Genomic DNA, 13,206 nt, shown 5'->3' on the forward strand with positions numbered 1-13,206 from the left:
GCCTCATCGACCCATCACTAGGAGATGGTAAAGAAGGTTTTTCACAGTGGTGTAGACGTCATGAGGTGGCTGTGGAAGCTAATCCTAATTGTGATGACGACAGTTTGGCTAAATTGTTGCCCACGCACTTGGGTGGTGCTGCGTTCAGTTACTGGGATAGCATGCCAGCTCCAACCAAGATGACTGCAGAGCCATGAAATACAAATTAAAAGCAGTTTTTGGACATAATTCTTATATTGCAAAATTTCAAAGTTACATTAGGATAAGCACCTGATACACAGATTTTCCTGGAGCAATATGAGTTTCCCGGCAAAGTAACTCATCACAAAATGTAATCCTTGGAAATTGCCACCACAATGTTCTCAGAGCTTTGCCTTTAACATGTTGGAGGTATGGACCTTTGTTTTGCTGCACCCATTTCTGCAGTTCAGAGAGCACAGGGTCTCTCAGTTGTTCATGTACAATGTCTTTTCCATCATTAGCCAAAGTATGATGGAAGTCACCCAGACCTGTATCCTTGTGTTCCACTGCTATCTGTGATGAACACAATTGGGCTGCCGATTGTGTGGTGCCCACTGACTGCACTGGAGGTGGAGATTCCAGTGTGGCAGGAACAAAACGGAAATCTGATGAAGCAGGACTGATGTCCTCTGTAATCGGCGTATCAGGCCTTGAATGGGGAATGCTTGACATAGCATCAGCATTTGTGTGTTTCTACGATTGTCCACTGGTAGTTTACCTGATTATCCTTGGAGAATGGAAACTTACATATCCAGGACTTGGAGAACATTGTCTTAACCCCCAATGTTCAGGAGAGTGACCACGCTGAGGGTAATCCCTAGCTGAAGGGCTGTAACCACGTAGATGACGTTCAGATGAGCCGTGGCGTGTGGAGAACTTCTGTGTTCGTCATGATATTCCTCATGTCCTTGAGATCTGTAGGTAGGGTCTCGTCTGAAGTAGTGGTCTCTTTCATAAGAGGGGTCTCTGTATCTTTCGTAAGAGGAAAAACGACCACCGCCTCGTCGATGGTCAGGTGAGTGGTCCCGTAAGAGAAATCCAGGGTCTGGTGATCTTTGTCGGGTGTCGCGTCGTTGATGCTGTCCCTGAAGTTGTAGCTGCTGAACTTGCTCTGAGAGTGTCACAAGGGGTTTCTGCATCCTTTGTAGGTCATCAGAGTGAGACAAATCTACAGTCAGAGGTGGAGGCACAGGTGAAGGCACAGGGAGATCAGGTGGTTTCAGATGTGAAGGATACACTGCCTGGCCAAAAAAAAAGTCGCCACCTGGATTTAACTAAGCAAATAGGTAAGAGCCTCCTATTGGACAATTACTGCATGGGCAATTATCTTTCAGCTGGCAACAAGTTATTTAACCCCAACTGATGCAATGAGTAGCTTCTCATTTCTTAAACAACCATGTCGAAAGACACATCCCGTGGTCGTGGAAAAGATGTTAGTCTGTTTGAGAAGGGTCAAATCATTGGCATGCATCAAGCAGAGAAAACATCTAAGGAGATTGCAGAAATGACTAAAATTGGGTTAAGAACTGTCCAACGCATTATTAGAAACTAGAAAGATAGTGGGGAAGCATCATCTTCGAGGAAGAAATGTGGTAGGAAAAATATCCTAACTGATCGTGATAGGCGATCACTTAAACGTTTGGTGAAATCAAATCGCAGAAAAACAACGGTAGAACTCAGGGCTATGTTTAATGGTGAAAGTAAGGGCATTTCCACACGCACAAGTCGAAGGGAACTCAAGGGAGTGGGACTGAACAGTAGTAGATATGGTAGGTGTTTGTGTAAAGCTTTGGAAAGTAGCACCAGAAGAAAACACCCGACTGGCCTGATGTGCAGTTTCAATCTGTAGTGCAAACTGAAGAGCCTCCTCAAGTGTCTTAACACCTTGTTCACGACAACGCAGCTGAAGATATGGCTCAATTCCGGCTATGAAGCATCTGAACTTTTCTCCATCTTTTGCATTTTGTCCATATTTGGGAAATGCTTCCTCCACCAGTCGATTAATTTCAGCAGCAAAAGCATTGTGTCCAAAAACCGCTTTTAATTTGTCTTTCATGGCTCTCTAGTCATCTTTGGTTGGAGCTGGCATGCTATCCCAGTAACTGAACGCAGCACCACCCAAGTGCGTGACCAACAGTTTAGCCAAACTGTCGTCATCACAATTAGGATTAGCTTCCACAGCTAATCCTATTTATAAAATAAATATAAAAATAAATAAATATTAAATAAATAATAAAATATTAAATAACAGCCACCTCATAACGTCTGCACCACTGTGAAAAATCTTCTTTACCATCTCCCATGAAAACATGAGGGAAGAATCCCTTCCAGTGTTGAACGGTAGCGAATGGGGCTGATTGAAAAGGCAGACTCACTCACGGAGAAACTAGCTTGATAGACCTGCGGCCGTGCTGTTTTTCTTCGAGTCCCAAAAGTGTGACAGAGCTTCGTCCCGGCAAACTTAAACTATCCGCACACCCGCTGCCACCAGTGTAACGACCGATATTATTAGTATCTTCGAGGGTCTTCTTCTTTGGGTCGGTGTCAAGCAAGGCACGGGACTACTTCTCCTTCTTTTGTCTTTATTAACTCGGCTCCATCACATACTAATGATGGGAGTATCGATTCTGTGGTATCGATATATCGATACTCACATGAGTATAGATTGAGTATCGATGACTCTCATAAAGTATCGATACTAATTAATAAATAAAAAACCTGCATGTGTCACTTCCACATCTTTTAGGATAATGTTAATACATACAGGCTTCTGTGCTGCAACACCCAAGCCTGCAAGCATGCACCGACAAAGGGGACTGTACAACATTACCACCCAATCCTACTTCCAAGGACTTCAGCAGAGTCTTGTGTTCTGTGTCTACAAACTCGCTCGTAAGTACAACCAAACAATATTTGATGTGAAATACGGCCTCGAGGCTGAGCTTTGAGTAGTAGAACCTGTGGCTCTGTTGGATAACGGTAGGTCTTTCTCCTGATAATCCCTGGGTTCCTCTTGTTTATGAATGTTGTAGATAATTTCTGGAGCTTTCCCTCTTAACTCTGTATAACCACTCACTCTGACATAATTGTGCTCAACCTGTGTAGAGGCAAGCCCTTTTCCTTTTAACGCTGTGTGGAATGTGACTGTGGAGGTCATTCCTGTGGGTGGCTGGGTTACCAACCTAAATCTTGTGTCCACGCAAGTTAAACAGAGATGAATCTTTTCAGTCCATTTCAGGACGTGTGTGTGTACGTGTGCACACTTGTGTGCGTTTTGTGTCGTGAACTTTTCTTCACCGTAATCCCAGTGTGCCGAGACACAGTGAGCTAACATCCTCTCATGAGACGCAATGTCCTTCGCGAGTTGTTTAACATCATGCACTTGCTATGCATTGTGTTTTCTGCATACATTCTGGCCTCTGCCATGACGACAGACACTTCTCAGCGGTATGAGCGTATCACCTCGGTTTCCAGCTCGGTGGACATTGACCAGAGAGACACTGTAAGTCTACCTTTGTCCCTACAGTATGAAATGGTGTCCTTTCATGTCAGACATATGTCAATTATCTTCCAGTTAAGTGGTACACGCCATCAGTTCTCTGTTTTCTTCCGTTCTAGGGCTTCTGCTCATGGCTAACTGCTGTGTTCTGCATCAAGTGAAGTCGTCAGTCGTCCTACAATATTCGATTAGAATGTCTTTGAGACGGTTAAAATGATCGAATGACATTATTCTGTGTGCTAATTAGTTACTTTGTTTTGGTTTGTCGTCTCTGTAGGGATGAAGAGATCAGGGAGAAGTGTGGGGCGGATGCGGTTCATTACTTGTCTTTTCAGCATCACATCATTGGCCTGCTGGTTGTGGTGGGCGTGCTCTCTGTGGGGATCATCTTACCTGTGAACTTTTCTGGGAAACCTACTAGGTGAGTGGATTGAAATCCCCCCAAATAAGCGTGGGTCAAGAATTCTCCTGCCCGTTCTACAACCACTTTGGCAACAAGCACAGACAAAGATAGAAGCACAATGAACAAATGCAGATTTTTATTTAATTAAAACCCTTTTGAGGATTATTTTCTGACCCTTTCTTTCCAGATGTAACTGGTTTTGGTTTACTCCTCCTGTGTCGCACGATAAATGATCTCCTACACTTAGTGAGAAATAATAGTATGTACTGTTACAGCTCCCCTGATTTAAAATGTATTCTACAATGATTGTTTGCTGTGTAACACAAGTCTGGTCTTATCGATGTGTTTGTCTTGTGTCTTGTGTTTTTTCCTGCAGAAAACAATGCCTATAGTTTTGGGCGAACCAGTATAGCAAACTTGGATGCTAAGTAAGTAACCATTATACCACCACTGTATTTCTCCCTTCATGTTGAGTCGCCACTAACACCGTCAAAAAATCACCTTTCTGTTTCCCAGTAATACTTTGGTTCCACACCACCTTTGCATTCCTCTACCTGTTACTGACGGTGTACAGCATGAGACGGCACACTTCCAAGATGCACTACAAGGAGGATGACCTGGTAGATGACACGGTTTACATATACACCCTTAACTTCATTAGCATACTTACTGTGAGTCTGAATGTCGTTGATCATTATTTCCCTTGTTCATCTTCGTTCAGGTGAAACGCACTTTATTTGTCAATGGAATCTCCAAAAATGCAGAAGAGATAGACATAAAGCAACACTTTGAGTAAGTACTGATTAACATCTTTCTCACTGCTTTCCTCTACACTTGATACGCCAAAATGGTACATTGGGTGTTACGGGCTCATGGAAATGGCCCATTTGCTCTATACATGGAATTAAGTTGTATGAGAGCCATGGCTCTTCCTGTGCCATGGCTGATATTTTGTCCGTGTAGAAAGAAGGCAGAGCGCAGCAAGAAATTCTTCATCGACCTGCTGGAGAAGGAGCGTATTGACACCATGATCAACCCAAAGCCATGTGGACACCTTTGCTGTTGTGTCATCAAAGGCTGCGAGCAGGTCAGACTGACTCTGAGGAAATCCATTCCTGAAACTGTCTTCATAGTCAGTTTCTAGGCACACTTATCTTTTAGCATTGCAAATTCACAAGCTAACATAAAAGCTTAGACAGTATTGATTGGCAATTGGTAATTCTTTGAAATGGATATGTGAATCGCTAATTCTGACCTTTGATATCCCATACAGGAAGAGGCAGTGAGCTATTACACAAAGCTGGAGGGGGGGACCTAAAGGATGAATATAGGAAGGAGAGGGAGAAGGTTGACAGCAAACATTTAGGAATGGCATTTGTCACCTTCCAGAATGAGGCCATGACTGCGATGTAAGTACAATATGGACATGTGTGTTTAATTTCATTCAACATTATCAGCAAAGAGAAGTGGTCAAAGTAAAGGAAAACAACTGAAATGGACACCTTATCTGATGAACAATCACTATCAGCATTACATCAATGAAAGAAGAAAATACCTTATAATGGAGGAAAACAGGAAAAACAATAAATGTGTGTGCGCGTGCCTGCACCTTCACCTTCCTCTTTTCCCTCTCCCTCAGACACCCCAAACTACCAAAACTAATTTTCATGATGCAACGCTGATTACACAGAAAAGGATATCACCTGTCTTTGTTATGTTGTGTCAATGCTGTTGCTGGCTGACGCCCTGTTAACATCTCTCCTGTGCTTGATGATTTGTTTCATCTCAGAATCCTGAAATATGAGATGAGTTCCAGTTTGGGGCAGCTTACGCCTGGATGATGTGTGTCTTCACTGTGGTCATGACCTACAGCATCACCTGCCCGATCATTGTCCCTTTTGGTGAGTCCTCTTCGTTTACACCATGACTGTGAGTGTGCTTTTAGCGGGCACCGAGCACATAAAGTGTAAAGCTTATCATCCAGTTTAATAGGATTACGTCCATTGACTGTCTTCTCCCCCGGAGCAGGACTGATGTACATGCTGCTGAAACACTTGGTAGACAGGTATAACATGTACTATGCCTACCTTCCATCAAAACCGGACAAGAAGATCCATTCTGGAGCTGTCAACCAAGTGGTAGCTGGTCCAATTCTCTGACTCTTCTGGGTACTGTTCTTCTCAACTTCTCAACCGCTCGGGTAAGAAGAGGGCACCATCTACTGGCTACTTGTGTCCTATCACATTCCCAAAAGTGTTTAGCTCTGGCACCTTGGTCTTCAGTGTCGTAAAGTCCCAACATGTTTGTTCTTTACAGGGATTACAGCTGGAACGTCCATGTTCACGTTCATAGTTCTGATCATCACAATCATTATCTGCCTCTCTCATGTCTGCTTCGAACATTTTAAAAGTGCTCACAATTACAAGGTAATACACTTGTCAGTCTACTTTTTCCTTGTCTTTCATGTTGTCCAATTAAATCATGTCAACATTTCAGACTCGTATTATATTCAGCTGCTCATGTTAACGGCATGTTTTCTGTCTCAGATCGACACCCAGGATGTGGATGGGGTTGAGAATGGGCAGGTAGTATGTGCCCCAGCCTCCAACAAGTCAGCAGTGAGTATCTGGATGTGCTTATTTTATGACAGTCAAGTAACATAAACGATTGCTAGGAGTCTGTATATCTCGATTCTAATGTGCTTTTCTGTTCATTCTCCTTTCCGCCAGATGCTCTGGTACTTCAAGACCCAAATTCAGAGGAGGCAGGCAGTTCAGTCAGCGGCGAGGAAGATGGCCAGGGGTCCTCCCAGGACGAGGAAATAATCAATGTCGGGAATGGCCCGAACGAGGACTTCCAGTCTGGTGAGGAGAGCCTCATTGACAATGAAATGCGACACTGACGCTGCCTGGAACAGAATCATAACCTAACTTTAACTTAACACTGTCTACTAAGGATTAAACGGGTTGTCGGTAAAGGACTCTTGCATTTCCTCGATTGGGACTCATCAAATCCAAACACTTTGCGTAACTTCAGATGAACTCTTAATGGCAATGACAGGACGGCAACATCCATCTGCTCCTTATAGTTTAGGTACACCCATACCACTGCACATGGACCTATGGAAGGGAGACACTAAAGCACAAGTTAAGTTTGTTTTTTGTCAATCTTTCTTTATTTTCTGATCATGGTTGCACTTGAAAGAGAGGACCTTGTGCCCTACACTCATCAAGTGGCAAACCCCCTCCCCCTCCCCCTCCTATAGGCTTAGGTTTAATTTAGGTACTGTAGTGTGGGATGCCTTCAAGTTCAAAGGGTGCAGGGATTTATTTCCATAATCCATTGCCAGTATCCCTAATTGTCTCCATTTGAGGCTTCAGATGGAGATGCAGCTTGTGTGAAAGGAGAGCAGTTGGCTTGGTCTTTACATATTTGATGGTCCCAATGGTTCTTCATATCCCATGCAGAACTCTCAAAACACAAAAACAAAACATAAAAATCATTGTTACTAACACTCCTCGACACTGGACATGGTATTTATTTGTAGGCATGACATTTTAAAAGCTTTTGGGAAAGGTTGACACACCCTTAAACTGTGGCACACTACACTGATTTCCATGGTGCTCACTGAGCCTTCAATGGGACTGCTGTTGGACTGCTGCTACTGATGCTGCCCCCAGTGGGGGTTCTTGCACGGCTCCCTCAGGAGGACCGGGAGTCGAGAGTCTCCAGGTCCTCTTGTGGCGTTTAGACGAGACAGGCCCTAAATAGCCCGGTCAGATCCTGATTGGTTTATCTGTATGTTTCCCACTCTTGTTTTTTCGTGCACAACTTTAGCCCCAGATGTTTACGTTAAGAGTATTTGTCTTTGAAAATTAGCAATCGAGTTTAGGTGGCGACTGTTTGAAAGATCATGTATTCCACATCCCATCGCTTGCCCTTTCTGTGTCATCTGTTTTGTTAACTTTAAAAATCAGGCACCTTGTGATTTCCTCCCATTTCTCAGTGTTGAGTTGTTGTTTGTCATTCTGTCACTTTGGTGCTTAAGTATCAACTTTTTGGCCAGATCGCACAAAAATACGTTTTGACAGTTACAATAGTGGATTAGGTCCAAATCCATTCACCATCTTTGACATTTTGAAAATTGTAGCATCACACTATGAAAAAGTTTTGTCCTGCTGTATGAAACAAATTATTTTGAATATTATGTTACAATTATTTACAAATCAGGTCTACATCCATTTGCAGATCCAGTTACCAGCCTTGTAAAGCCTCTGCAAGAGAGAGCACAGTATAGCTTTCATTTCTACACTTCTACACAACAAACATTCTGTGCAACTGTGAGCATAGAGTTCACACTAAAGAGCTAAACGTGGGTTAATTAACAGAGAAATTCCTTATCACTAATTTGTGTAATGCCTCAGAATAAGCTTAGACAAACATGTGCCTGTGTATACACTAAGTACCAAAATAATCGTGTGCAATGCAGTTCCTGTACAATTATGAACTTACTCAGGATTTATTAAGCTTCTTGTTCCTGTCATTATTTTTCGAAGTCCATACCAATACTATGTGTATACACCCCAGTCAACAAATGATTGATGCGATATCAAGACACATTTTTGCAGACAAAGCATCACTACAGTGCGTCCAGTTCTATTTGGACCATAATGTGAAAAAATGTATTTTCCTGCTGCTCGGAGAACTGTTGTGAGAAATGTGCACTAATCTTTCTTTCGCTCATATGATTGACAGAGAAGACAGTATAGACAGGATGATGAAGATGATGATGATGATGATCCTAATCTGTTGCCATTTACAACACTGAATGAAGGTTCATTCTGCAACCCGTGTAAAACAATGATGTGATGGCTTCATTAAAACTGCTTCAAAAGTGGTTCACCAGCTAACCAAAAATTTGAATTTTTAATATAACATAACTAAGTGGTGTTCAGTCACATCATTACATTTCATTTGAGCACAGATCTACATTTGTCAGTTGGATGGTAGTTGTGATTCCCTGTTGTCTTTTGTTAGTTTCAAGTCTCACATTGGTGCATTGTGTCACCCTTGTGAGAATCATTGTATTTTTAGATAATTTTTTCTCACGGCCTCTATAGACGGTGAGACCCACAGAGAAGTATTTGTTTTCATACTGCCCAGCACTCTTATCTTAAATTCTCAACTAATTTCTACTATTTATTCAAAGAGGAGCACAATGTCTGTCTGTCTTTGTCTGAAAACTGCACATTTTGAATGTTTTTCTGTGCTTCACCTTTTTTTAATCTACATTAGATAGTAAAGTAACAAGGACAGATCATGACATTTGAGTCTTATGTTCTCATTCTTCCCTAAGGACCGTCTGTACTACACATCTGTGTACATTTTATCCAGCTATTTGAACAATAAATCCATATTTAATCAAACTGTCTTAACTTTATGTGTGTGTATTTCTCTAGGATGACCGTGAAATCTTTTGTGAGGATTGTGAGAATATGATTTGTTGCATATCTGAAAAACGGGAAGTTGCTTATGTGGGGAAACGCAGAACAAACGCAGAAATGTGACACCGAGCCCCAAGATCTTTAAGTTCATCGTGGCAAGTTCAGAAGTTATTGACAACCTTTTACTATTTCTCTTTTAGAAATTGAAGACTATATACTGCATTACTGGATGATTTAGAGCAGGGGTGGGGATGTGCGTGGACGATGTTGTAGTCCTCCACCTCCAGCCTCCACAGCAGCTAATGAGAAAGCATGGCACACACGCGCGCACGCAAGTATTGACTTGTCTCTTGTTTTGACTGAAACTCTCTGTGATTCCTTTTGATTGCAGATTTATTCTATGTAAATGAGGCACCATTTATATTTCATTTAACAAATTACTGTTGTTACATTCAGCGTAACAAGCTTCCTGAATCTAATCAAGGCTATGGTTTAAAAGACGGGGCTCTTCTATTATGACCGGCGCCGCTTTTACAGTTTTTACGGTAATGGCTCAGCGAGGAAACCGAAGAGACCAATTCCATGCGAGTTTAAACCATCCCACGTGATACTACTTAAGCCAATCAAGTTTGTGCCTTTTGGCGGGAAAAAATTGTGACGCTCCACGCAGACAGGTGACGTCTACGGTAATGGTTTAGCGAGGAAAAACTCAGAGACCAATTGCATGCGAGTTAAGCCATCCCACGTGATACTACTCAAGCCAATCAGGTTTGTGCCTTTTGGAGGTAAAAAGTGTGACTCTCCACGCAGACAGGTGATTGCTGAGTCAGAGCCAAGTTGAAGACGGAAGCGGAGAAAGAAAGAGCGACACAGGTAAGTGAAAATGTTGTTGTGCTTTAGCTTGTAATTCTCTGCTTTAGCATAAAGTTGGAACACTTTGCTGACGTGTGTTAAAACTAAGAGATATATACAGACGACTGAGCCGGAGAAAGTTGAGAAATAGGAGTGGGGCGGAGAAAGGGAGACAAAATGGTGCTCTCCAAAATTGTGTAGTCGACATACTTGTTCAGAATCGGTGTTCCGTATTAAAAGTGCCAATGTGAAACAGCATTATGAGACAAAACATTAGGGTTTAAACAAATATAGGCTCCGCTAAAATCTGAAGTGAGGTCGTAGAAAACAAGTGGTCTTAGAGCCCAATATGAGCAGAGTCCACCGGGATCCGCACATTCAATGTTCCCTCAGAGCGGCTGGTATTATTCTTTCCTCGTTTTGTGTTGAGATTTATGATCTGTGAAATCAGTTGAGTCAAGACGTGAAACAGAAAATGGGAGATTCAAGCATTTGCTTCTTTTATTTTATATAAGTTGAGCATTTTATTTGAACATGAACAATCGTACTAAATTCATTTGATTTGACAGTCAGCTATTAATTACAAGCAGATGTTGATACAACGGGACTACTTAAATATCACACTACATAGTTAGACATTATGATCTTCCAGACCTTTGCTCCGAGAAATTTTCTCTACTGGCGCTCTTTAAATTGTAGTTGAATACCCCTGCTGCTCTACAACATAAACATATCTGCTCCATGACGGAGCCCAATCCAAACGATTTTATTTCATTGTTTTATTTTTTATTTTTGTCTTATTAATATATTTATAACTTTAATTATATGTATTTAAATGTATTTAATGTACTTTGTATTTTATTGTATTAACTTGAATGTCTTTTATTAGATTAAATTACACTTAATCACTTTATTTTCATTTAATTAATTTCATTTCATGTGGCATGTTGAGCTTGAAATTCTCTGCTTTAGCATAAAGCCAGATCATTTTGCTGACATCTGTCTGTTTTCTTCACATTTTCCAGGGTAGGTGGTTCGGTGACCCAGGGACTAAGTGGCGGTATGATGATCGGTGTGATGATGCTGACGCTGGCACAGAGGTAAATGCTTAGAAGTCATGACATCTGGTGGCTAACCTGCACAATATCTCACCATCAGCTTTGACGCGTTTTGTGTGTCTGTCATTTCACTCCAGCATTGTTGCCGAGCTAAAGCCGAGATCTGATGTTCCCAGACGTAGCTCACAGCATCCTGATCCACAGGGTCATGATGGGCTCTCCAGCCAACAGGTTAGCATGTTTACAGATTTGTTTAGATTGTTTACAGATGTTGTTAACTTGTTATTTTGTTAACGTGTGCATCTCTGCCCTTTAGGCCGACAGGACCTCTACTTCCCCATGGACTCAGATATGAGCTCAGATTTCAAACTAGACCTGGTTGAGAAGCTGTTTGCCATTGATACACAATCCAGGACGCCAGTCACCACACAGGTATGTTACGGTTAAGGCGACTGTACTGAGGACATCCTTGATCTAATGTAGGGAAGGTTTCCTCATCCCTCATTCACTCTTTGTATCTTTGTCTGTGTCTCAAAGGCAATGGGAGGCTTGGACCTGGACATGTTGGCTCCCTACATCCCCATGGACGATGACTTCCAGCTGCGCAGCTTGACACCGGAGGAGCCCATGTCGTGTGGATCACTCACATCTATTAAAAGCTCTTCTGCTCACAGCTCCTATCCCAGCTCGCCATTCAGCGGACAAAGCAGTCGTGCAGCATCACTGGATAAAAGCGTCTGCCAAATGCTCGTAATGTAATGTAATGTAATCACTGGCCAGGCGCCGCCCCAGTCAATGGATGCTCCCGATCCAGCCGCAATGATCGCTAAGAGGTGAAGTAGGTGTCAACAAACTTTACTGCATTTCCTGCGGCAGATCTCATTTATGTTGCTAAGTCACTGTTACTGTGTTGCAGGGTGTCACAGTTTTGTGTCACAAAGAAGCGTCACTCAGGACCTTGGCAGCTCAGAACCTACAGCCCAAAAGAAAACTGTCTGAAATTCTTGGACAAATGAGTCATCAACAGCCTGACATTGTTCACACATCAGGCTTTACATCTACACATGCAGGGTTTGAGCCTCTGTGTTTGATGTTTTCCCCAGGGAGCATTGCTCAAGGACCAACAAGAGCAGAAGAAGATTTTGAAGGTATCCGAGTCAGCGGCACCGGCTGCAGTCTCCCATCGGACCATGCTTCTACTGCCCACAAGTGCAGTAACCCACCGTCCTGACAACGCTTTACATGTTCAGCAAAGCTCTGAAGAAGCACAGTTATGATCGGTGTTTTCATCTCTTTCAGATTGGGCGAGTCGTCTGCTGGGCAGCACGTCAGAGAGCAGCTCCCTCTTCACCTTGCCGCACCTCACCCGCGACAGTCAACGCCCCCCTGCAGGGCCGGCAGTACCTCCTGCTGGGAGAGGAGCTGCTGCTGCTGCTGCTGCTGCTGCTCTGGACCATGTTCACTGAGTCGATGCTCACTCAGCCTGCTCACTGCTGGACCAGACTGGACACTACAGTTTCTCCCCAACGTTCTCAGTCCCTCTCTAAAGCCCCGTCCCTTATTTATGTATCTGTATGAGTCTGACCTTAGTTTGGCTGCCGCTTGTGCACTTCATGTGATATCTGCAGCATTCCACCGTACAAACGCCACAGCAGTGTCTTGGGTTTTGGTGCAAAGGATTCTTTTTTCCAGCAGGTCACCACTGAGTCTGGGGCTGCTGACAGCAATGTGTTGTAAGCTAAAGTCTCACAATTTCTATTTTCTTAAAAGGAAAACTATTGCCAGCAATTTATATCAAGCCTTTTATTTTATTTTCCTCGTACTTGTATGTTGTAGTAGTTGTTCTTAACAAATGTGTTAACTCCACAATTATAAACTTGTTGTTTAAACCTTGAGTGGTCTGAATGTTCTCTCCTTTTATCAGTTATC

General features: G+C 42.7%; 2 protein-coding genes and 2 pseudogenes across 32 annotated transcripts in view; 3 read left to right on the forward strand and 1 right to left on the reverse strand.

The window, feature by feature from the left end:
• The window catches only part of LOC143006392 (hypoxia-inducible factor 1-alpha-like), a 91,134-nt gene extending 77,962 nt beyond the window's left edge, over positions 1-13,172 (forward strand). Inside the window, exons 1-8 of one of the 5 annotated variants that reach the window (XR_012964258.1) lie at positions 9,869-10,240; positions 11,245-11,319; positions 11,415-11,508; positions 11,594-11,709; positions 11,815-12,110; positions 12,194-12,293; positions 12,385-12,491; positions 12,577-13,172. Coding sequence is in view for 3 of the 5 variants with exons in the window: in XM_076157842.1 (XP_076013957.1) it covers positions 11,815-12,036 (222 nt within the window). In the remaining 2 variants the exon portion in view is untranslated. Of the gene's footprint in view, positions 1-9,868; positions 10,241-11,244; positions 11,320-11,414; positions 11,509-11,593; positions 11,710-11,814; positions 12,116-12,193; positions 12,294-12,384 lie in introns of those variants that run through there. The other 4 variants (XR_012964257.1, XM_076157842.1, XM_076157841.1 and 1 more) reach the window with 4 other exon arrangements.
• The window catches only part of LOC143006384 (uncharacterized), a 160,196-nt gene that overhangs the window by 114,372 nt on the left and 32,618 nt on the right, over positions 1-13,206 (reverse strand). The gene's annotated exons all lie outside the window — the stretch shown is intronic.
• On the forward strand, positions 3,398-5,402 carry LOC143006011 (mechanosensitive cation channel TMEM63B-like; annotated as a pseudogene).
• Positions 5,735-6,825, forward strand: LOC143006393 (mechanosensitive cation channel TMEM63B-like; annotated as a pseudogene).

This window comes from Genypterus blacodes, unplaced genomic scaffold, assembly GCF_046128005.1.
Source record: "Genypterus blacodes isolate CSIRO-AG114 ecotype Tasmania unplaced genomic scaffold, CSIRO-AGI_Gbla_v1 ptg000073l_1, whole genome shotgun sequence".
Classification (NCBI taxonomy): domain Eukaryota; kingdom Metazoa; phylum Chordata; class Actinopteri; order Ophidiiformes; family Ophidiidae; genus Genypterus; species Genypterus blacodes.